The sequence below is a fragment of the Eschrichtius robustus genome, chromosome 16 (genome assembly GCF_028021215.1).
Source record: "Eschrichtius robustus isolate mEscRob2 chromosome 16, mEscRob2.pri, whole genome shotgun sequence".
In the NCBI taxonomy this organism is placed as follows: Eukaryota; Metazoa; Chordata; class Mammalia; order Artiodactyla; family Eschrichtiidae; genus Eschrichtius; species Eschrichtius robustus.
In genome coordinates this window covers 11,882,902-11,907,026 of record NC_090839.1, presented here as the reverse complement: position 1 = coordinate 11,907,026, position 24,125 = coordinate 11,882,902, and the positions used below count along the sequence as shown (strand labels likewise).

The 24,125-nt window shown below is 43.4% G+C and overlaps 1 protein-coding gene across 4 annotated transcripts in view; it reads left to right on the top strand.

Moving 5' to 3' along the window:
- SLC9A8 (solute carrier family 9 member A8) overlaps positions 1 to 24,125 on the top strand; it is a 72,551-nt gene that overhangs the window by 17,510 nt on the left and 30,916 nt on the right. For 3 of the 4 annotated variants that reach the window (XR_011070537.1, XM_068525170.1, XM_068525171.1), the window contains 5 exons: positions 5,390 to 5,448; positions 10,824 to 10,907; positions 15,990 to 16,091; positions 17,209 to 17,243; positions 22,922 to 23,065. Coding sequence is in view for 3 of the 4 variants with exons in the window: in XM_068525170.1 (XP_068381271.1) it covers positions 5,390 to 5,448; positions 10,824 to 10,907; positions 15,990 to 16,091; positions 17,209 to 17,243; positions 22,922 to 23,065 (424 nt within the window). In the remaining variant the exon portion in view is untranslated. Of the gene's footprint in view, positions 1 to 5,389; positions 5,449 to 7,979; positions 8,104 to 10,823; positions 10,908 to 15,989; positions 16,092 to 17,208; positions 17,244 to 22,921; positions 23,066 to 24,125 lie in introns of those variants that run through there. The other variant, XM_068525172.1, reaches the window with a different exon arrangement.

Below are 24,125 nucleotides of genomic sequence, written 5' to 3'. Positions count from 1 at the left end.
TAAGTAACGTATATTGTATACGGTAGCACAGTGCCTAGCACCATAGTGTGTGTGTGTGTGTTTCTTTTTAACACAATGCAAATTAATAAATGTGTGTGCATATACATATATACGTATATTTTTAAGGGAACTAGGATCATGTTCTACATACTGTTTTGTACTGATTGTTATACTTAATACATTTTAGGCACTTTCCTGTACTGTTCGTATTCAGGAATACTCGTATTTTACAGCGATAATGGTAGACCAGCAGTGCACCCTGGGAGTGGGAAGCGTGTTAGCAGTTCGTAGCAGTAGTGCAGTCTCCCTGTGTCTCCTCGTCCAGAGGTGGTAGACGGCACCCAGGAGCCAGCAGTCCACTGTCACTTGCTGGCCCTGAGCTGTCAGAAGAGGCTCTCTGAGCCTTCCTACCTGGAGCATTCTCTTGAGGAGTAAGAATGATTTAACCTGACAAATCCTGGGAGAAGGGCCTCAGCAAATAATTATGGATTACTCCTGATCCTTTGAGTGAATCCAGCGGTCTCCATAATGAGGTGTGTGTACGAAGATCCATAGGAGGCAAAAGGAAATGTTAGAACTTATGTTTCTATTTAATTTGAATCTCCTTTACAATCTCTGTTTTTTGTGTTATTTATTTTATTAATTTTTGGCTGTGCCGCACAGCTTGTGGGATCTTAGTTCCCCGACCAGGGATTGAACCTGGGCCCTCGGCAGTGAAAGTGTGGAGTCCTAACCACTGGACAGCCAAATCCCTGTGTTATTTTAAAATACATTAATGTAGTAGCACTTTTCTTATAATAATAAAATAAAAATTTGTAACTTGAAGGTGCATGGTCAAATTCTTTTTACTGATAGGAAGATACAAAATTGTATCTAGGGTATTATTTCCAGGGTGTCTGGTTGTATGGTATAAATTAATTTCTCCTGGACACTAGGTTGATTTGACCTAACTTTGAACCTCAATCTCAAAAGGTAAAGGAGTTGGCCAATTTAATGTTGTACCATAGTTCAGTCCTAGGACATTTCAAAAGGATTCCTCATGTAATAGTAATAATAGTAATAGTAGTAATAATATCATATTGTATTTTACAAAGCTTTCTAATGCCTCATTAATAATAATATAGGAACAAGCTTAGGCAATAGAATAATCACTGATTCTCAAATGTAATTGCTTCATGTATATTAATTACAAAAGCATTGATCATAGTATTAAAGTTTTTAGTGTACATTTACAAAGGAAAAAGAAAGTTGAGGTTTAGTAGCACAGAAAAACACTAGCTTTAAAAATTAAATCTGAAATCATGAAAAAAGTTCCAGCTTCCCTAGTAATCAGGAATGATTACTGAGTGCAGATTGACTGTAAATGCAAATCGAAACCTTAAAGTACGATTTCTTGCCCCTCATACTGGCAGAAGTGTTAAAGTCTGATGATTTTCCAGGGTTGGTGAGGATGCTTTGGTGCAAGGGGTGTAAATCGGCACAGCCACTTTGGAGGACAGTTTGGCAACGTTTTCAGAGATAAAAATGCTCATGCCATTCACTGTCTCTAGATCTGCCCTAGGGAGACACTCTTACACAAAGAGGCACATACAAGCACGTTCACTGCAGCTGTTAATGGCAAACAGTTGGAGACAGCCATCATTGGGGGAACATTAAAAAGATAGTGACTTTTAAAAAAATTAAAATGGAGGGGAGGGATAAATTAGGAGGTTGGGACTAACACATACACACTACTATATATAAAATAGATAACCAACAAGGACCTACTGTATAGCATAGGGAACTATACTCAATATTTTATAATCTGTAAGGGAAAATAATCTGGAAAAAAAAAAAATATATATATATATATGTTTACCTGAAACTAACATGACAGTGAAAATCAACTATACTTCAATAAATTTTTTTTTTTTTTTTTTTTTTTATTTTTTTAGCTGTGTTGGGTCTTCGTTTCTGTGCGAGGGCTTTCTCCAGCTGCGGCGAGCGGGGGCCACTCTTCCTCGCGGTGCGCGGGCCTCCCACCGTCACGGCCTCTCTCGTTGCGGAGCACAGGCTCCAGACGTGCAGGCTCAGTAGTTGTGGCTTACGGGCCCAGTTGCTCCGCGGCATGTGGGATCTTCCCAGACCAGGGCTCGAACCCGCGTCCCCTGCATTGGCAGGCAGATTCTCAACCACTGCACCACCAGGGAAGACCCCCTCAATAAAATTTTTTAAACAGTAAAGCAGAATTTACATAACATAGACTTTATAATTTTAAAGTGTAGAATTCAGTGCTTTTTAGTATATTTACAGGGTTGTGCAACTATCACCACTGTCTTAATTCCAGAACATTTTTATCACCTCAAAAAGATACTCTCTGCACATTAGCAGTCACTGCACATTTTCCCCCTCCCCTTTCCGCTGGCAACCACTAACCTACCTCCTGTCTCTAGATTTGTCTGTTCTGGACATTTCATATGAATGGAACCATACGATCTGGCCTTTCGGGGGTGGGGGTGGGGTGACCGTTTTATTGTGATATAATTCACATACCATGCAAGTTACTCATTTTAAACGTACAGTTCAGGGTTTTAGTATATTCACAGTTGTGCAACCATGACAACAATTTTAGAACATTTCATCACCCCGAAAAGAAGCCGCATACCCTTTAGCTATCATCCCTGAAACTCTCCTCCCCAGCCCCGGGAAACCATTTCTGTCTCTATAGAGACAAAGGCAATCTATAGATTTGCCAGTTCTGAATATTTCATATCAATGGATCATAAAAGATGTCTTTTGTGTCTGGCTTCTTTTACGTAGCATGTTTTCAAGATTCATCCACATTGCAATATGTATCAGTACTCCATTCTTTTTTACTGCCGGATAACATTCCATTGTGTGGATATACCACATTTTGTTGATCCATTCATCAGTTGGTGGACATTTGCGTTGTTTCCACCTTTGGGCTAATAATGCTGTTATGAACATCCATGTACAAGTTTCTGTACGAACATAGGTTTTCTATTCTCCTGTGTAGAATTGCTGGCTCATATGGTAACTCTGTTTTACTTTTTGAGGAATTGCCAAACTTTTCTACAGCAGGTGTGCCATTTTACTTTTCCATCATTGATGTATTAAGGGTTCCAGTTTCTCTATATCCTTGCCAACACTTATTTTCCATTTTAAAAAAGTTATAGCTATCCTAGTGGGTATGAACTGGTGTCTCATTGTGGTTTTGATTTCCATTTCCCTAATGACTAATGATGTGGAGCGTCTTTTCTTGTGCTTATTGGCCATTTGTATATCTTTGGAGAAATGTCTATTCAGTCTGTGGCATCTTTATGCTGTGCTGTAGAGCTGTTAAAAAGGAATGAGGCAGATCTATATGTAGTCACCCCTGATCATAACACTGAGCAAAATAGCAGGTAGTAGAAACTACCTGCTATAGGACTTCTCTGGAGGTACCGTGTGCTTCCATTGCAGGGGGCACGGGTTCAATCCCAGGTCTGGGAACTAAGATCCCGCGTGCCAGGCAGCCAAGAAAAAGAAAAAAAAGATGCATTATAGTACCATAAATTTTATATAAATACACACAGGTGTGCCATGTGTTACATACACATGCACCCTAGTACTGTATGGTAAATATAAATATGTAAGGGCATAGAGAAGGGTCTGGTAGAATATTCCCCAGACTTATCAAGATGGTTGGTTACCTTGGGGCAGGGAGAGAGAGAACTAGTGGGGGTGGGATTTCATCAAAAGGGACTTTTGTCTTATTTATAACATTTTACAAAGTATTCATGAACTATTTGGTTAATAAAAAATTGTATGAATACTCCTTAAAATATATGCACAATTTAAAAATATAAGAAAAAGGAAGCAACTGGGGAACTCTAGAGAGGGGTTAGAATCAGTGCTTTCATGCCACGTGGAAGTGAATGTACAATTACTGTTCTGAAAATGTCATTGATTCCCTTTATAGCTCAGACCTATTTCGTCTTATGTCCTTTTTATCAAAACAGTTTTGTTGGTCTTTTACTAATATATAACAATACAAATAGTACGGAGGTTTATAAAGTTAAAATCAACTGATCCTCTCTTCACCTCAAACCCCTCCTTCCCCATGACAATTAGTGTTAGTGCACCTTCTTTTCCTAATAAACCTCTGTGTTCTTGTGTTTTCTCCTCACCCCACCCAATAAGGTGTGTTTCTTCAGCTTTCTGTTGTTGATGGGAAAAAGCTCCTTCCCCTCTAGGGGAAAGGGAAGTCTTTTTTTTGGCTGCGTTGGGTCTTCATTGCTGCGTGCGGGCTTTTCTCTAGTTGCAGCAAGCGGGGGCTACTCTTCGTTGCGGTGCACGGACTTGTCATTGCAGTGGCTTCTCTTGTTGCGGAGCACGGGCTCTAGGCACGTGGGCTTCAGTAGTTGTGGCTCGTGGGCTCTAGAGCACAGGCTCAGTAGTTACGGCACACGGGCTTAGTTGCTCCGTGGCATGTGGGATCTTCCCGGACCAAGGATCGAACCTGTGTCCCCTGCATTGGCAGGCGGATTCTTAAGCACTGTGCCACCAGGGAAGTCCGAAAGGGAAGTCTTTATGTTTAAGCATCTGTAACAGTGCTCTTCAGCCTTGCTTTGTATCACCCCCTACCAGAGATTGTTATTTTGCAGATCCCAAGTTCTGCTCAGGTGTCTATTTCATAAAAAGCTCCCATGATGATTCTGATGAGCCCACAGGGTTAAGAATCATTAATCTAGTGAGTAACAGAGCAATCATAAATTGTACCCATGATGCTTCTTTGAGAATTATTTTTGGTAGGTTCTTTATGAGATAATAATGAGCCTGTCAGCTTTGTGGAAACATGCCTGAACTTAGATGGTCTGTTTTGTTCCAGGAATTTCACAGAATTTTCACTTTAGGTTATTTTCAGCATTGGGGCTTTAACTCTAACTAAATACTCTACATAGAGCTATACCATCTGAGCCTGAGAAAGTGATCTTGGATTCCTTTTTGAAAACGGTAGGAATAAGTAGTACAGGGCAAACTTAGCTTTCTGCCATTTCAAATCGAAAATGGGTGGATATAGCAAGAATGACAGATGCTTAAATCTTCCATGCCAGGCAAACTATCCCTAGGTCTTGTTTTGTAAAGCTTTTTCACCCTTCCCCCCACCCCCACCCCCAGATTTCTGTAGACTTCATTATAGTATGTTTGCCTGAGATGCAAGTGAGAAACTCATGTGATTCGTAAAACTCCACACTAATTTCCATTCTTATGTTTTCAGACGTAAAACTTGCAGAAATTCACAGATGCCATTTAGAGACGTAATAATAATCAGTTTCTTTAGAATAATAAACCTGAGTAATCTTTCTTATATCTTAATTTTTGTTAAACTTTGTATTTTCTCTTCTAGGTATTCTCATGGGAGCAGTTATAAAAATTATAGAGTTTAAAAAACTGGCAAATTGGAAGGTAGGTTTCCCCAACTGTTCTTTTTTTTAACATAATTATAATTTTTATTGGTTCTTAAGTTTAGTAACACTGATTATGGTGGCTTTCTTATCATTCCTCGACTGTCAGTGAAGTTTATATTGTCCCATTAATTTTTTAACATTCTGGTAGATTAGGGTTGATATCTTTACATCTGAGTTTTTTGAAAAAGCATAAATCTCACACTGTTTCAAATTAACATAGGAGCATTCAATGCCATGTTTTGTTATTTATTTGCATTTTTATAATCTTAGACTAACTTGCTGCATACAAGGCTCTAATTAGCATTTAACATTAAACAATGTTTATTGCTCCTAATTCCATTCTGACAGCTGAGCCCAATAAGACATATCTATCTGCCCAGCACTGTAGACCTTACAGAATGCTTTATATACTGTAGCTTCTGTCATCCTCATGACAACCATGGAGGTAGATTGACCACATATTATCCCCATTTTTACAGATGAAGAAAGTGACCTCTGAGAGGTTGGGACATGTCTAACATCACAGAGCTAGAGAACGGTTGAGTTGGCTCTTGTGTCCAGACCATCTAGTCCTATGTGTTCTATATTTTCTCCGCCACACCATGCTGTCCTCACTTGTGGATGTTCCCACCCTTACGTTCACACAATGGTCATTAGAGCGTGAGGTCCAAGGACTAATTGAAACTCAAGTTTCAGCTTGAACTTTGAGCATCTATATCGAGTAGGGAGTTTAACAAGTGTGTAACAAAACTGATTTTGTGGAAGGAAATAAGGTCCATTTCAAAATATTAAAAGAATTGTATGGTTAAAATGTGTCACATTTGAGCCCTTCCTACTTTGACGCAGCTCCTAGGTGTGAGGATTAATTTACCTGTGGAACTGTAGCGTATAAATTTGCAAAACAGGGCTTCCCTGGTGGCGCAGTGGTTAAGAACCCGCCTGCCAGTGCAGGGGACACGGGTTCGAGCCCTGGTCCAGGAAGATCCCACATGCCGTGGAGCAACTAAGCCCATGTGCCACAACTGCTGAGACTACGCTCTAGAGCCTGTGAGCCACAATTACTGAAGCCTGTGCACCTAGAGCCTGTGCTCGCAACAAGAGAAGCCCACCACAATGAGAAGCCCGCGCACAGCAATGAAGAGTAGCCCCGGCTCACTGCAACTAGAGAAAGCCCACACACGGCAATGAAGACCCAATGCAGCCAAATATAAAGAAATAAGTAAATTTAAAAAAAAAAAATTTGCAAAACAAGCCTCATGGTCTGACGTAAAACACAATTTGAAGCTGTTATAAATAATATTCAGGATATATTGTATGTATTAAATGAATTCTCAAAATGTACATTGAGCTTGGAATATTTCTAGAGCTACCCTCAGCTGAGGAAGGGGCTAGGCAGACCCCACTGGAGCATGCTGTGTATGAAGCTCAACTGGTTCAGTTTAACCCCCCTCACAGTGGCTTCTGCAGCTGGTTCAGTTTAACCCCCCTCTCAGTGGCTTCTGCAGCTGGTTCAGTTTAACCCCCCTCTCAGTGGCTCATTCTAGGGCAGGAGCAACTGACCGTACACCCTTTCTCAACTCTTAGACTAGATAGAGCCTGATGTGTAAATACCGCCCACTAACACATTTTGTTTGATTTAAAATCAATTGATCAAAATTGGAATCGATTTTAAAACAATTAAAAAATCATTAAGTTTTTTGTTTTGTTTTATTTTGTTTTTCATGGGGGAGAAAGAAGGAGTGGCTTTATTTCTTTGCCAGGCAAAGGGGGAACACAGTAGGCTAGCACCTCAAGAACTGTGCCCCCAGTTTTATTTTAAATGTTATTAATCTATACAAAATTATAGAAATTTCACATAGATTTTTAAAAATATTTTAAACTGCTTAATTTGTAATCTTTTTTTAAAATTAATTAATGTATTTATTTTTGGCTGCATTGGGTCTTCGTTGCTGCGTGTGGGCTTTCTCTAGTTGCGAGTGGGGGCTACTCTTCGGTGTCGTGAGCAGGCTTCTCTTGTTGTGGAGCACGGGCTCTAGGCACGCAGGCTTCAGTAGCTGTGGCATGCGGGCTCAGTAGTTGTGGCTCACGGGGTTAGTTGCCACAAGGCACGTGGGATCTTCCCGGACCAGGGCTCAAGCCTGTGTCCCCTGCATTGGCAGGCAGATTCTTAACCACTGCGCCACCAGGGAAGTCCTCACATAAAAATTTGAACTTCTAGCTTCTCTCGAAGAAGCAGAAGCTCTCTCAACACCAAGCCCACATTCCCCACAGCAGAGATCCGAGGCACTGAGTGCAGCTGCTCCCCTGGGGAATGCTGTATGATCCCTGCTCCGAGCAGGAGGAGGAAAGGTTATCTTTTACTTTCAGTTTTATATGCTTCGGTATTATTAAATTTATTTTTCAACAGATGTTAGTTTTCAAGTTAAATAATAATAATATATTCAGTAGTATAGATGAGTGAACCACAGTTGGGTGGTGACTGTAATTAAGTGCCCTGAAGAGCCATCTAGACAACCAGTGCTTGACCTCAGAATAGGGTGAGGTTTTTAGGCTAAGACAGCTGGGCAGGCTTTCTGGAGGAGCAGGTGTTTGTGGAAGCCAAAGCAGGAAGCAGGATCTGTTTGGAAACTGGGTGCTGCAGGGAACAGGGGAGGTAAGAAAAACAATGAAGTTGCTGGGTGTTTTCTTTCCATGTAGGTCTGTTTCCAAACTGTCCTGCTGGGCCTGCCTTCAACCTATATTGTCTTATGCTTAATGTGTTTCTTTAAGTCAACTTGCTTTTTTATGTATATGTCTTTGTAACAGTTTTTTAAAAGCTTTTATTATGGTAAAATATACGTAACATAAAATTTAGCATTTTAGCCATTTTTAAGTGTACAATTCAGTGGCATTAAATACATTTACAATGTTGTTTAATCATCACCACTATCTATTTCCAGAATTTTTTCATCATCCCAGACAGAAACTCTACCCATTATACAATTCCCTATTCCTCTCTCCCTACTTTCTTTTCCACTTTCTATTTTTCTTTTTTTTCTATTTTTCTATTTTTTTCTATTTTTTTAGTAGCCCCTATTTTACTTTCTGTGTTTATGAATTTACCTATTCTAGGTACCTCAAATGGGTGGAATCATACAATAGTTGTCCTTTTTTATCTGGCTTATTTTATCTATACTTAGCATGATGTTTTTAAGGTTCATCCACTTTGTAGCCTGTGTCATAACTTCTTTCCTTTTTATGGCTGAATATTATTCCATGGTCGGTGTATACCACACTTTGTTTATCCATTCATCTGTTGATGGGCCCTGGGGTTGTTTCCACCTTTTGACTGTCGTGAATAATGCTGCTATGAACGTTGGTGTACTATATACATTTATTTTAAAGGAAACATTATAATACTGTTTTAAGTGGGAAACCAATATTGTTTTTATAAATAAATACGATAAAAACAAAGTGGTACATTTGCTTGCTGAAGCCTCTGAGGTCAAGCCTGTCCTCTTTGTCAAAAAGGGGGATCAACATATTGGAGAGAGGCTTAACACGGTAGCACCAAACTGACGCGTCTGACTTAATCGGGATTGAAAAAGAATCAAAAAGGGCTGACTTTCTCAATCCGTGGGGTCGGTGGTATTCGACACACATTGCTCAAGTACCACCTAAAACCACATCAGACCACTTTAGGGGAGATACTGCCCAAAGGAACCTGGGATCTTTCTGTAACACTATTCACTGTAAGGTGGTGTGTGCATTTCCTGTGGCTTCTGTAACGAATTACCACAAATTGGGTGGCTTAAAACAGCAGAGATTTGTTCTCTCATCGTTCTAGAGGCCAGAAGTCTGAAATCAAGGTGTTGGCAGGGCCACGCTCCCTCAGGGGAGCGAATCCAGGCCCTAAGGGAGAATCCTTCTCTGCCTCTTCTGGTTTCGGGTGGTCCCAGGCATTCCTTGGTGATGGCAGCCTAACTCCTGTCTCTGCTTCAGTCTGTCCTCATGTGCCTTCATCTCTGTGTCTGTGTGTCCCTTTCTGTCTCTTTTAAGGACACTGTCATTGGGTTTAGGGCCCACCCTAATCCAGTATGATCTCAGCTGGATTCTTCCCTTAATTCCATCTGCAAAGACCCTATTTTCAAATCAGGTCGCATTCTGAGGTTCCAGGTGGACATGAATTGGGAATAGAGGACACTGTGAACCCACTGCAGGTGGGTTCTCCTTTTTCCCAGGGGAGGTTTTGTTTCTGAAACTCCCAGAGTCTCTGCAGTGGCCCAGCTGCACAGATCCTGCGAATAGGTTGCCCCACAAAGCACAGGGATCGGCCCATTTCTTTTCACATGGCCCCAGTCTGAGTCATGAGCTTGTGATACAGGCAGTTATTTTAAGACTTAATAAGGCATTTTCAGAAGTCATCATTTGCTTCTATTTTGAGCCTTTTTTGAATGTTATTTTAGTCTTTATGGTAACAGCCGTACATTTGTAAGGATACATTTATCATTCTTTTGAATAGGGATTTTGACAAGAAGTCAGACTGTCAAGATTGTGACATAGAAGTTTTCATATGAAAAGGGCCTGATTTTGCAGTATTAAATAAACTGCGTATTACCTGTAGTCATTTTGGGTTTGAGAACCAGTATGTATTTTCCCCCAATCCACCAACAACTAGAGAGCTGTATTACCTTAGAAGATGAAATTATTATTCCATTCCCCCCAAAGGTGGCCATATTCTAAAAACACCTTTCATAATGGTACTTAATATTTGAATCTGAAAGCATGGCAAGGGGCTCGCTTTATAGCCATGTCCCAGGTTGCAAGGGCATCAGGTGAGGACTGTTTCATCACATCAGATTTAGGAAAATAGCATAGTTGTCTATGACATGCAGAGAAAAGGCAGGGCTGTTTTAAACATGAGTAGGGTTTACTCTTCCTCTGAGTGGATTGTTTTAGGGCTTACCGTTAACCTTTTTCCTGGAGGAATCCAATTTGTGGACTTGTTTTTGGAAGTGTTCTATTTGAATTGAAATGTCTTCTATATTAAAATTAGCTTTCTTTCCTTAGTAAAGAATAAAAAGCATACCGCTTTATGTTTGGAAGTGGTTCATTCTGCTATTTATTTTGCTGGTCACCTTTTAAAATCATTTGTCCTACATTTTTAAATGCAGGTTTTGAGGTTTTTGTATATTTGTTTGTTTTTGTCTCCTTTTGTTTGTTTGTTTTTGTCGCTCCTTTTGTTTGGTTTTATTATCAGGTTGTGGTTTAAGCATTGTATTTTTCCACTGGGCCAGGTTCTAAGAGAACAGTTACTTTGGCTCATCATTGATGGATTTATTTCTTAATTACACAGATTTCATGCCTCTGAAAATATCCATTTTATATTTACAGGAGGAAGAAATGTTTCGTCCAAATATGTTTTTCCTCCTTTTGCTTCCACCTATTATATTTGAGTCAGGATATTCATTACACAAGGTAAGACTCAGGCACACATTAGTGCTTTTGGTCTGGGTGGCTCCGTGTGTTTGTAGGGCAAGTTCCTTAAAAGCTCGGGTGTTAATTTAGCAGTGGTGGCTCTGTGTGAACACCTTGGCGTGTGTGGTAGAAGCTGGACTGTCATGCCTGACTTGCAGAGGGTCAGTGGGCTGCTTTCATGGTTTCAGGCAGTGTGGCTTACTAGTGTTTTCCATAGAGGGGTACTTTGCCTAGAAAGAAATAGCCAAAGTGATTTTGATGGTACACAGGTGTTACATTGACTCCTCTTGGACACAGACTGACCCATGTTAAGAGGACAGACTGTGTCCTGGGATGACAGGGACAGGTGCCCCAGGCCTACTGGTTCTCATGTCACCATATCGGGCCTTTCTCCTGCCTTGCACCCATCCATCCTTCAGTGTCTCCCCTCTCAGGGCACTGCCCTGGGCCTCAACTCCCAGCCATTATGCCCTTTAAGCCCCAGTCTCCATTCCTTCCCACCCTCTCCCTGGCCCTGCTTTTCCTCACCAAACTGGAGCCCCATCCTTCCCCCTAGTCTTCCACCTCCTTCTGGCCCATTCACCTACTCCCACAGTTGCTCCGCTCATTCTTGGCTCCCTGACCCCGGAGAGCAGCGTCACTGGCCCCTGCTCAGTTCTCTGCTTTGCTCTGGCATTTCTGGTCTCTGTCTTCAGCTTCCACTGGGGCTCTTTCTGCCTGGGCAGGAGCTTCTCACTTTTAAGCCAGTTTGTGTGTGTACCTGAGTCTTTTCCTTGTCTATGAGTTCCTTTTTTTTTTTTTTTTAAATTTGTATAGCAAACTCTTTTTTTTCATAAATTTATTTATGTATTTATTTATTTTTGAAATTTTTTTTTAAGGAATTCCTTTATTTTTATTTTTTATTTATTTATTTATTTTTGGCTGTGTTGGGTCTTCGTTTCTGTGTGAGGGCTTTCTCTAGTTGCGGCGAGTGGGGGCCACTCTTCATCGCAGTGCACGGGCCTCTCACTATCACGGCTTCTCTTGTTGCGGAGCACAAGCTCCAGACGCGCAGGCTCAGTAGTTGTGGCTCACGGGCCCAGTTACCCCGCAGCATGTGGGATCTTCCCAGACCAGGGCTCGAACCTGTGTCCCCTGCACTGGCAGGCAGATTCTCAACCACTGCGCCACCAGGGAAGCCCTATTTATTTATTTTTGGCTGCATTGGGTCTTTGTTGCTGCCTGCGGGCTTTCTCTAGTTGCATCGAGCGGGGGCTACTCTTCATTGCGGTGCGCCGGCTTCTCGTTGTGGTGGCTTCTCTTGTTGCAGAGCATGGGCTCTAGGTGCGCGGGTTTCAGTAGTTGTGGCACGTGGGCTCAGTAGTTGTGGCTCACGGGCTCTAGAGCGCAGGCTCAGTAGTTGTGGCACATGGGCTTAGTTGCTCCATGGCATGTGGGATCTTCCCGGACCAGGGCTCGAACCCGTGTCCCCTGTATTGGCAGGCGGATTCTAAACCACTGCGCCACTAGGGAAGTCCATATGCGTTCTTTTTAAATATAAGTGTATTTAAGTTTTAAAATAAAAAGGTGATTCAACTTAAAATACTAGTAATACAACAGTTATTTTGTAAATGTGATTTTAAAAAACTGTGAAGGTTGGAAGGACTAAGGTTCGGCCTATCTTTGGAGAGAGGAAAGAGCCTGGACTTTAGAGCCAGAGAGACCTAGGCCTAATCATGCGCTGCCCCCTATAGGTTCCTTTTGAGTAGAGTAGAAATTAAAAACAGAGAACAAAAAGATCCCCAAAACCCTACCTCCTAGGTTGCTTTGAGATTTACATTAGATGAAAGAATGTATGCAAAGCACCACTCACCACATTAAATAATTGGTAGTGCTTCTTGTCATTATCTATTATAACATGACTAGTGTTATTATTAATAATAATGTAATAAACTTGAGTTAAATTTATCATGAGAGTTTTGGTAAAAACATACAAATTAAATTTTTAATTTTCCTCCTGGATATTGAAGCAAAATTATTCTAAGATGTTCAGGCCAGATTGTTTTTTAAGTTATTATTTTATTGTGCATTAATCAAAAGAAAAAGTGAAAAGGAAGCTTAATATTAAAAAAAATCCCATATCTTATAAACCATTACTGACATCAGATAATTGTTAAAAAGAAAACAAGCAAGAAGGATTTGAAGGTCAGTATCTCTTACTCTTTAATTTTGTGAACAAATCTTGAAAGAACTGAGAGCAGATTATGAAAGTATTTCAAAATAGTGCTGAAGAAAATGGATTGATTTTTTTTTTTTTTTCCCCCCTTTGGCTGCCACTCGGCTTGTGAGATCTTAGTTCCTCGACCAGGGATTGAACCTGGGCCCTCGGCAGTGAGAGCACAGAGTCCTAACCACTGGACTGCCAGGGAACTCCCAAAAAATGATTCGATTTTGACTTAAAAACATAAGACTGGTTATTATATTAGCACATGTAAAGTTTTTATTTTCTAATTTTTTGGAGGGAGGGGAAATAAACTCATTCAAAATTTGAGGAAAATAGTAGTTTCTTAAGAGAACATATTTTTGAAGATGGCTTTATAGCAGAAACTGTGACGATTTATGTGGGACTAGTGTGAGTTGGAATGGGAATTCAGAGATTTCTGTCCACTGCCTACCCACCCCCAAAGAAGATAGGAAGTTGACTTTATTTTAATATTGCTGTATTTGCTGATGTAAATTTGGACTTGGAATAAAAATTTCAGTACAGTTATCATCAGTTGGTATGCATTAGGTAGGCAGCTATTTGGTTCTTTAAATTATTAATATCATATAAAGAATAGAACTTTTTTTAAAAATAGATTTATTTATTTATTTATTTTTTTTTGGCTGCGTTGGGTCTTCATTGCTGCGCGCAGGCTTTCTCTAGTTGCGGCGAGCGGGGGCTACTCTTCATTCCGGTGAGCGGGCTTCTCATTGCGGTGGCTTCTCTTGTTGCAGAGCACGGGCTCTAGGCACATGGGCCTCAGTAGCTGTGGCTCACGTGCTCTAGAGCGCAGGCTCAGTAGTTGTGGTGCGCGGGCTTAGTTGCTCCGCAGCATGTGGGATCTTCCCGGACCAGGGCTTGAACCCATGTTCCCTGTATTGGCAGGCGGATTCTTAACCGCTGCACCACCAGGGAAGCCCAAGAATAGAACATTTTTAAAATTATGTCTGAGAGAAGCAGATAAATTTGCTTTATGTAGCAAAGGGAAGTTCTTATAGTGGGGCAACTTGAATGTGGGTAACTTTTCAACATCCAGATTAATATTAGCCAACTACGTAAATTATATCAGAATTAGATCCCTATAAACAGACCAAGACTTAGTGTAATCTATTTTTAAATAACAAAATTAAGCAGCTCTCTGCAAAGAAAAAGTCATAGATGAAAAGCCTTTTGTTTAGGAAAAAACCAAATCATTGTGTTTGCCTTGAGCTATTTTAAAGTTCTTTGTGTGCTAAAGATTGATATGCCGAACAAAGTAATTGAATGTCGGATTATGGTCAGCCAAATCAAAATTGCAAAAAATGAAGCAAAGAAACTTCCTGAAGGAGATAGGCTTAGTGGGTTGTCAGTGCTGAGCTGAGGGCAGTCTTCTGAAGTGAGCTTTAAAGTATCAGTTCCTGGGAATTCCCTCGTGGTCCAGTGGTTAGGACCTCAGCACTTTTACTGCCGAGGGCCCAGGTTTCAGTCCCTGGTCAGGGAACTAAGATCCCACAAGCCGCGTGACGTGGCCAAAAAAAAAAAAAAGTATCAGTTCCTGTTGTCTATGGCTCGACAGTTTCTGAGCGAAAAAATGGTTTTCCTTGTCCAGACCCACAATCACAGACCATCAAGTTTCCCTGCCCTTATTCCTAAACAGAGTCCACAGGATTCTAATAAATAGCTTAATTTTTTAAATTTTATGGAAATTTGAAAGATGTTACCATACTGCTTGGACTCAAATATTTTCTCTTAAATGCTGTATAGATGGGAATATATTTTATCTGTCATATTTGATGATACTAATAGAGTGAAATAAAATTGCTTAAAAGATGTGGACTACAAAAAGGAGCTTCTGATAGTATAACCTATTATCCTGACATTCTTTGTAGTAATGTACCTTTTCTTAATTAATTGAAAAATTATAATAATATAAACTTTGGACTTTAATCAGACATGAAACACAGTTAATTCCTTCAGTACCTATTCATGGGGCATCTTGTATCTGACAGGCAGTATGCCAGTGACTGTGTTGTACAAAAGCAGATGTGGTCATTGCCCCCATTGAGCCTGCAGCCTAGTGGGAAAGACAGATACCAAATAATTACATAAATAAATGTAACGTTTCAGCTATGTCAAGTGCTACCAGGGGAGAGTCGCTGTGCATTGAGAGCATAGACTGGGATCTGACTTGGGTAAGGGATCAGAGAAGGCTTCCCTCAGGAAGAGTCCAAATGTCCTGAGATCTTGGGACGATTAAAGTTCACTAAGCGAAGGGGAAGGAAGAGTGGTCCAAGCCCAGGGAGCATGATGTGTTTGAAAAACAAAAAGCTACCAGTGTGACTGGAACCCAGAGAACAAAGGGGAGGTTAGAGGCCTTCGAGGGGTCAAACCATCGAGGCTTTGGTTGGGTTTTAACTGCGTTTTGAGTGGAAGTGGGGGTCAGAGTGTAGGCAGCACAGTCAGATTTATCTTTTGCAGAGATCATTCTGGAAGCACTTGGAGAGCAGAGGGCAAGGGCCAGGGATGGTTGAGACTTGTTAGAAGCTATTGCAGTGGTCCAGGGGAGAGATGATGGCAGTTGGGCAAGGGCGGTGGGGCTGGTGATGGAGCGAAGCAGGGAGATGTGAGAAGCAGGGAGATGTGTTCCCCGCGTCGGGGAACGCAAAAGCCACAGGACTTGGCTCTGCATTGCATGTGGGGGTGAGGGAAGATGCCCAGGTTTCCAGCTTGCCAACCAAGGTGGGTGATGGTGCCCTTTACAGAGAATCAAGCGTGTGAGGAGGGCCAGCTGTGGGGTCCTTGTCTTCACTGAGCAGACCAGCCTTTCTAATCATTCCTCTCATTTCTGTTCTCTCAAACAGGGTAACTTCTTTCAAAATATTGGTTCCATCACCCTATTTGCTGTTTTTGGTACGGCAATTTCCGCTTTTGTAGTAGGTGGAGGAATTTACTTTCTGGGTCAGGTAAGGAAAACATCTTTGAGAAACTTTGAAAAGCTTACATTCTTAGAGCTCATGCAGGGAAGTGGGGTAGAGACACCTCATGGGGCCTGGGTTTTACAGTCAAGGTAAATGCTCTCCTGCAAAGAAATCCAGACTCAAGCAAGGCACAGTAAAGGCATGCTGAAGTTGTCTCTCAGTGTCCTCGAGAAGCTTTAGTGTCTGGAATTGAGTGAATCTTTTCCATAATCCCCAAAAGTATTTGATCTTATTTGCAAACCAATATTGTCTTAAGTTGGAATACCTAAAAATAAAGCAGAATATATACATCAAGATCTTCAAATTATAACAGTATCAATTCTATTATCAGACTGAATCAAGGTTAAACACTGTTTCTTTAATAAAAATTTGCATTTTAAAAATCAAAGATGATTCTGAATGTCTTCACTCAATTCTAAGCTGTCCTCCTGTAGAATTATTTTCCCTGGATTTTCCACCATTGCTAAACCAATTCCCGGTGTCATCAATTGAGTGTTTTGTACTTTGAATTCAAATTAATTTGAATTAATTTAAACCAGACCTACCTAGGAAGGTAGTATCTGTAGCTTTGCATTATGCACGTCTATGCATGTCACAGTTCTTTTCCAATATGGTCAGTTGCAGAAAGTTTGTCCGCCCTAGTTCTGCAAACGCAGTTTGAGATTCAGGCCTTGGGGTGACTGGCAGATTTCTCTTACATGTGTCAGATGTGTTTGCTTCTTTTGATGGCTATCGGTAAAAGCCCATTCCATCTGATTTTCACCTTTACTGCTGCCTCGATGGCACCAGAATAAATCTGTCTGTCATGCAACCTTCTTCATTGCTCAGCTTCCAGCATCAAATGGGAATAAACTTCAGAGAAGAAAACTAGTTAATTTGGCTTGCAAGTATTAGTGTTCATTTTCATACTTCCTATGTATGATGATTGAATGCATGCCTAAACTAAAACTTAGGAGTTTTCTGTATTTTTCAAGTGGTTTGGGGACTGAAGATTAATGTCCTTATTAGTTTGTAATAAAGCACTAATGGACATTTTAATCTTCTTGGCTGTTCTCCAGGGGTTTTTTTTTGTGTCTGTGTGTTTGTGTGTTTTATTTTACAGGCTGATGTAATCTCTAAACTCAACATGACAGACAGGTAAACCTTTCATACTCTAACACCCATGTGGCTACTTTTCAGACTGGGGCCAAGTTTTCTCCACATTGATTCCTGGCTGTGGTACTTCTTTATTCTGTCTTTTCGTTTTGCTGGCTATTTCTGCTGTAGAATCTACTCTGAATTAATTTGTGTCTCTGAAATGAATCAAAACTATATTGAGGAATTTTGAAGATCTCCAGTCAGAGGGTTGCTGATGGAAATGATTTAGTTTCAGCTTTGAAGGGAATAACTCTTGGTTAGTTAACTGCCACCTCACACACACCGCACACTGCACCATTGTCCTTTTATTATTAAGAATCATCTTCAACTCATTTCTAAGGCTTTGCAATGGCCATAATGAAAAGTTGTCTTCTTGATAGATTGGGGATGGAGTTGGGGGTGAGGTGTGAATCTTTACTCTGGGATTCCCACCAAGGCGGTGGGGATGGGGAGGGGGAAGCAGGTGCTCTGTTGTGGGCATCCTTCTCAGGCTGCAGCTACTCCATTGGGCCCTCAGACCTGCTGTCTAGGAGCCCAATCCAGAAATTTCCATAATTGGCGTAGCAAGAAGCAACCTAGGAAGCCTAGTGCTAAAAAAGTGCCAACACACAGCGTGACCTGGTTTCCCCTCTCTGAGAAGCGCAGTGAGAATGCAGCCTCGCTCTGTGTTTCTCCCCCGAGCACTGGGCTCTGTCTTGTGGCTTCGCTGGGGAGCTCGGAAGTGGGGCCCAGTGCTCGGCCCCGGGGTCCCTTTCACGGGGCCAGCCAGAGCTTACAGCCTTCAGCAGCAACTTGGAGATTAGAATCTTGGAGCCCTTTTCGTGAGAAATGTGCCTTTGATAGCATCAAGTCCAATCTCATTTTCTCTCCAGGGACATAAATTTCAAAGCCTTTGTTGTAAGATAGTCTTGCTATACAAACAAGTATCGAAAGTCACATTCCTGTTCCATAAGGAGCATGAAGCCGAGCAGAACTGATGCCCTGCATTTTGTAGGTATTTTGCAACTGAAAAGAAGTGCTCAAAACCCAGTGGATGTAAAAGGAAGATGTCACAGCATTCGTTCCTTCAACCTGTTTGGGGGCAACTGCTTAGAGATACAAAAAACGCTTGATAAATCCTTGTGAAATTGAATTGAACCGGAGGTTGGGATGTTCAGGAGGAGAGGAATGAAAGAACTGGCCCTTAGACAAGCAGAGTAAGAACCAGGTGGAGTTTCTCTCTGTGGGCCAGACGCTTCCTTTCCTGTTAGAAAGTGACTGTCCCACAGATGGGGGGTGCTCTGGGGGAAATTAGCCAGCGGTCGCAAACCCACACAGCTGCAGGGCCTGGCAGAACCCTTCACAGAGGGGAGCTGGCCAGGTGTGTGTCTGGAGGTGGTGACAGTGGTGAGCCAGAGAGCCCATCGTCTGAAGGGGACAGCCACCTCTTAGCTCCACCTGCTAATTACCACGTGGGAACATGGGCCCAGGATTGCCAGATACTTAATTGTTTTTTTTCCAAAAGAGGCCAAGTTTCTGGATTTTAATAGGGAATTTTCCTGTTTTAAATGTTGCCAACTTAATCCATTTTTCAAAACACCATGCAGGTCAAACATGAGGCCCATGGACCTCTGCACAGTAGGAAACATAAAAATAACTTTTTTGCACAGAAGGTTTTACTTCATTGGTGTTTCCTCTGGAGAGCTAATCCACTCATAGATACACCCTAAATTATTTCACCATCCCAGTCCATTTTCTTTTTCTTTTTTTTTTTTTTTAATTTTTAAATTTTATTTATTTTTGGCTGCGTTGGGTCTTCGTTGCTGCACACAGGCTTTCTCTAGTTGCGGCGAGTGGGGCTTCTCATTGCGGTGGCTTCTCTTGTTGCAGAGCATGGGCTCTAGGTGCATGGGCTTCAGTAGTTGTGGCACGTGCGCTCAGTAGTTGTGGCTCATGGGCTCTAGAGCGCAGGCTCAGTAGTTGTGGTGCAGGGGCTTAGTTGCTCCACGGCCTGTGGGATCTTCCCAGATCAGGGCTCAAACCCGTGTCCCCTGCATTGGCAGGTGGATTCTCAACCACTGCGCCACCAGGGAAGTCCCCCAGTCCGTTTTCTTTTTGTTTTGTTGACGTTGCTGTCTTTTGAAATGATGGAATAAAGAAAACACATTGTTCAGTTGAACTTCTGGCTTCTGGCCTTTTAAAATACTGGGTCATAAGGTGTGAAGTGGAAGAGCTGCGGGCAAGATTCAATGACTGCTTATATTCAGACCTCTCCATGATTCAGGCAGTTCATATTTCAGACTTTCCGTGTTCACTGTCAGAAACATTGTGCCCCAATTTAGAGTCTCAGCCAAAGCTAAATGTGTTACATAATTTATGCAAAGCACTTCTCCCCCAACTTTTTATTATGGAAATTTCAAACACACAGAAAAGGTGAAGCACTGTACAGTGGACACGCACATGACCACCTAGATTCTACAATCACTGTTTTCACTGGATTTGCTTTAACCACAGATCTTTCCATCTCTCCATCCCTCTGTCCATTCATCACTCCATCTTCTAGTTCCTGCTGTTTGATTTTCAGTTCAGGATGCCACAGGAACTATGACAAAGAACATCAGTCAGGGCTCTTTCAGTGCAACTGAAACCCAACACGAACTCGTTTTAGCAAAAAAGAAGTTTGTTGACTTGTAGAACAGAAGTGTCCCCGGAGTGATGGCTTCCTGCATGGCAGCCTCTGGGGGCCTGTGATGTCAGGAACCTCTCCTCTCTCTGTCTTAGCTATTCGCTGGTCGACGTCATCCTCCGGCGCGCTCACCCCACGTGGCAGCACCAGTGGCTTTTGGCTCACCATCACCCTCGCCGTCCCTGCCAAAAGGGCCAACCTAATTCCTGGTGTCCTGGTAAAATGCCTGGCGATGGACCTCCGACCAGGCCTGGGTCCCCTGCCTACCCCTAGAGCCCCACGCAATACAGGGATGGAGAGTGGAGGAGGCCTGGCTCCACAAGGGGAAATTGGAGTGCTGTTACCAGAGCTGGTAACACCCACTGGGGCCATGGGTGCTGTCCACCCTGTGCTTGCTGAGGGATGGAGGGAGGGGCCCGCGAGCCGCGCAGAGTCGTCGCCCAGCACACAAGCCCAGCACACAACCCGCTGCACACTCCCAGGCTCCTCCCACCCTGCTTTGGGATGTACTTCTTTTTTTTTTTTTTTTTTTTTTTTTTTACTTACTTAGGCCTTGCCGCACAGCTTGCGGGATCTCAGTTCCCTGACCAGGGATCGAACCAAGGCCTTGGCAGTGAAAGCGCAGAGTCCTAGCCAATGAACCACCAGGGAAGTCCCCAAGATGTACTTTTTAGACGTTCTTCTTCCTTCGAGGCCTCTGTTATGTCGCTGTGGGTGATGAGAGTGGGAGTAAAAGAAGGAGAGGAGAGAGAGGAGTCTCTGTGGGTTGCAGAGCAAGGACCTCTAGGCCAGCTGCCAACAAATCGTGGCCTCCCGGGTTGGCAGCTGTTCGGTGGAGTTACCTTTTCTTCCCTCCCCGATCCCTCCCTCCTGCCTGCCTTCCCCAGGTATCTCTGGGCACTCACAGTGAGGTGAGAGGCAGGTGAAGTCACAGCTCATAATGCACGCGACAAGCTCTGTGAGGACAGGGCAAGTCCGGGAACTGAAGTCTGAGCTGAGGCCGTCTTTGAAGTGAGCAGGCTCTCCTGCAGGAATTCACATTAAGCGAACTCAGGGTGCCACCATGGAAACCAGTATGCCAGATTATCGATTTATGAAGAGAACTGGAACTGGCAGGGCAGCCACGCGTCCCTTGCCACCAGCACTCCCCTCACTGAGCCCGGAGCCAGATGCTCGTGGAAGGCTGCTGGTGACATACGGTGGACAGAGCACGCTCCAGTCCCCAGGCCAGCTAGCGCCTCACCCCTCCCAGACCGCAGGCTTGGTGAGGGCGGGAAGCAGGTGGATGGTCTCTGGCTCACGTCTCTACCCGAGGCTGTCCCGTCGTGGCTCCTTGTGTTGCGGAAGGGGGCAGACCTAACCATTCTGCTGAGCTGGAAGGAAAGCAGTGCCAGGCGAGGCCTTCTGAGGGAACCAACAAGGGCTTGCAAGAACTCTAAGGGGAAGAAGACAAATGGGCTGCGAGAAGAATCGTCCTGATCCTTAGGCGGCCCCCAAGGCCCCGCGGGGTGACCTGGCCCTGCCTCCCTCCCAGACGCCAACATTTCCAGCCACTCGCCCTCCCTGCACTGCTGCCAGGCTCACTGTTTTGTTTCTCAGGCAGCCAAGCTTGCTCCACCTCAGAGGTAGCTTGCTCTGGTCGCTGCCCCCAGGTCTTGGCTTGTCTACCTGCTTCTTGTCAGGTAAGCCCTCGTTTAAATAAGCCTCATTTCTTCAGAGAGAAGACCCCCCCCTTTCCTGAACCCCCGATCTAAGTGGGCCCCACTCCCATGCCTCCACGCCACCCCGCCATGTTACTCTTTCTCTCATCACCCTGACTTCCTGTGTAACACTCGCCTTTTCTAAATTGGCCTTGGCCTCCGGGTTTTGCTGTGTCCAGTGTAGCGGCTAAGAGCACCCACCCTGAGCCAGAAGGCCTGTGTTTGGATCCGGGCTCTGCCACCTCTTAGCTGTCTGACCTTGGGCAAGTTCCTTAACCTCATTGTCCCTCAGGTTTCTCCTATGTAATCAGAGCAATACTAGTACCATTTCATACGGTTGCTTTGTGGATTATTGAGTTACTATATGTAAAGTGCTCAGAGCAGTGCCTGGCACGTGGTAAGTGCCACATAAATATTTGCTATTATTATAAGGCTTGGGACTTCCCTGGTGGTCCAGTGGTTAAGAATCCACCTTCCAATGCAGGGGACTCAGGTTCAATCCCTGGTCAGGGAATGAAGATCCCACACGCCGTGGGGCAACTCAGCCCTCACCGCAACTACTGAGCCCGCACACTCTGGAGCCTGCGCGCTGCAGCAAAGATCCTGCATGCCACAACTAAGACCCGACACAGCCAAATAAATAAATGTTTTTTAAAAAAAAAAAGCCTTAGTGCTTGAAACATATTAGGCAGTTAATGGCCACTTGTCGGAGGTAGTTAGACCCTCGTGGGTACTGGGGCGAGAGCTGCTGGCCTGGCGGTAGGCAGCACTGGTGTCGCTGTCTGCCTCCCAGGCTGCGCAGCTCCTGAAGCAGGCTGGAGTTGCTGCTGACTTTTGGCACTTTCCTCGATGTTGCAGATCTGAGTGGAGGCTGGCATCGGTCACAGATGGCACTCCAGTGGCCTGGTGGCAAGGGGCAAAGCAGAGGTCAGACCCAGGAGCACATGGGCCGTTTAGGGGAGGCCCTCCGGGCCACCATGGTTCCAGCTGCTCTGACCAAGAAGGCTGGGATGGCTGTCATGTTTTTAAGCAGAAGTCTTCCCTCTGACATTGGTCAAAATAAAATCTTGGTATTCTCAGTGGAGAACCAGGCCATTCATAACAACAACTTGTAGAGTGGGACTTTCACTTCTCCACCCACAATGTCAATTAGCAGGTATTTTAAGTGGAGAAAAAACACCATCTTCTGTGGTTCCTTCAGCTACAGTGTGTACTGTTATGTTATACTACATACAGTCTTTGACTTTAATGTTTTACTGTGTGGACCAGGGGTTAAGCATTACAGAATTACCCCTTCCTTTTCTCTTTGACAGTTTTGCGTTTGGCTCCCTAATTTCTGCTGTTGATCCAGTGGCTACTATTGCTATTTTCAATGCACTTCATGTGGACCCGGTGCTCAACATGCTGGTTTTTGGAGAGAGCATCCTCAACGATGCAGTCTCCATTGTCCTGACCAAGTAAGTGTGCTTTCTTCAAGTGACGGAACTAAAGGGCCTTGTATCAGAGGGGCAGATATTTCCATGCAGCTGCGTGTACACTTGCTTATCCTCTGGGTGATTGGTTCACTGCTTCTCCATCTTTCTGGCCTGACAAGCCTTGATGTGCCCCAGGAATATTGTCAAGGCCCAGGGTGATTAGAGGAGAATCTGCCTTTTAGGATCTACCTTTTAGCAGTGCTTTTAAACTAAACCCAGCTTGGACTTCGCTGGCGGTCCAGTGGTTAAGACTCCATCCACTCTTCCAGTGCAGGGGGTGTGGGTTCGATCCCTGGTCGGGGAACTACGATCCCCCATGCCATGGGGTGTGGCCTAAATAAATAAATAAAGCCCAGCTTCTCATCAGCATCACCGGGGGTGCTTATTAAATGTAGCATTCCCAGGCGCCACCCTGAGAGCTTCCGATTCAGTAGGTCTGGGGTGAGTCCCCAGATGATGATGGAGCAGCCAGTTGAGGGATCAGTATTTGGGCAGCATTGTTCCAGATGAAAGCATGTGACAGAGGCCCTATTCTCCCACTTGTGAGCTGGTGCACGTCACCTTCCTTTCCGCAGCTGTAAGGTACGGTAGTGATATTCACAGGCATCCTGCCTTAAGATGCTATTATGTGAAAGCTACTTTGGAAATTGCAGCTCTTTTTCAGTTGTTCATTGGTATACTGCCCTTGTTGATAGGATCTGAGAAGTTAAAGACGAGCCATAAAATGTCAAGAAGTCATTGGGAAAAGCAAATGAGTCTAAGTTCATCTCAAATCCATTTGTCGGATGCGGGGCTATTTCCTTGCTATTTTCTTGGCCAGGTTTGTGGTGTTCATGTATGGGCAGGAGACCCAGACAGTTTTACCAAAAAACAAGAAGGTATAGACAGTCAAAGCAGTTGGAGAAAAGAGCCCTGGACAATGTATCAGAGATGAGCTAAGAGAATTTTAGGGGCCATTATGTGTTCTGTTAAAGAATAGTTTTTCCGTTTTGATTTTGGACTTGTTTCCTTTGTTGTGGGATTCCTTGCAAAGCATAACCAC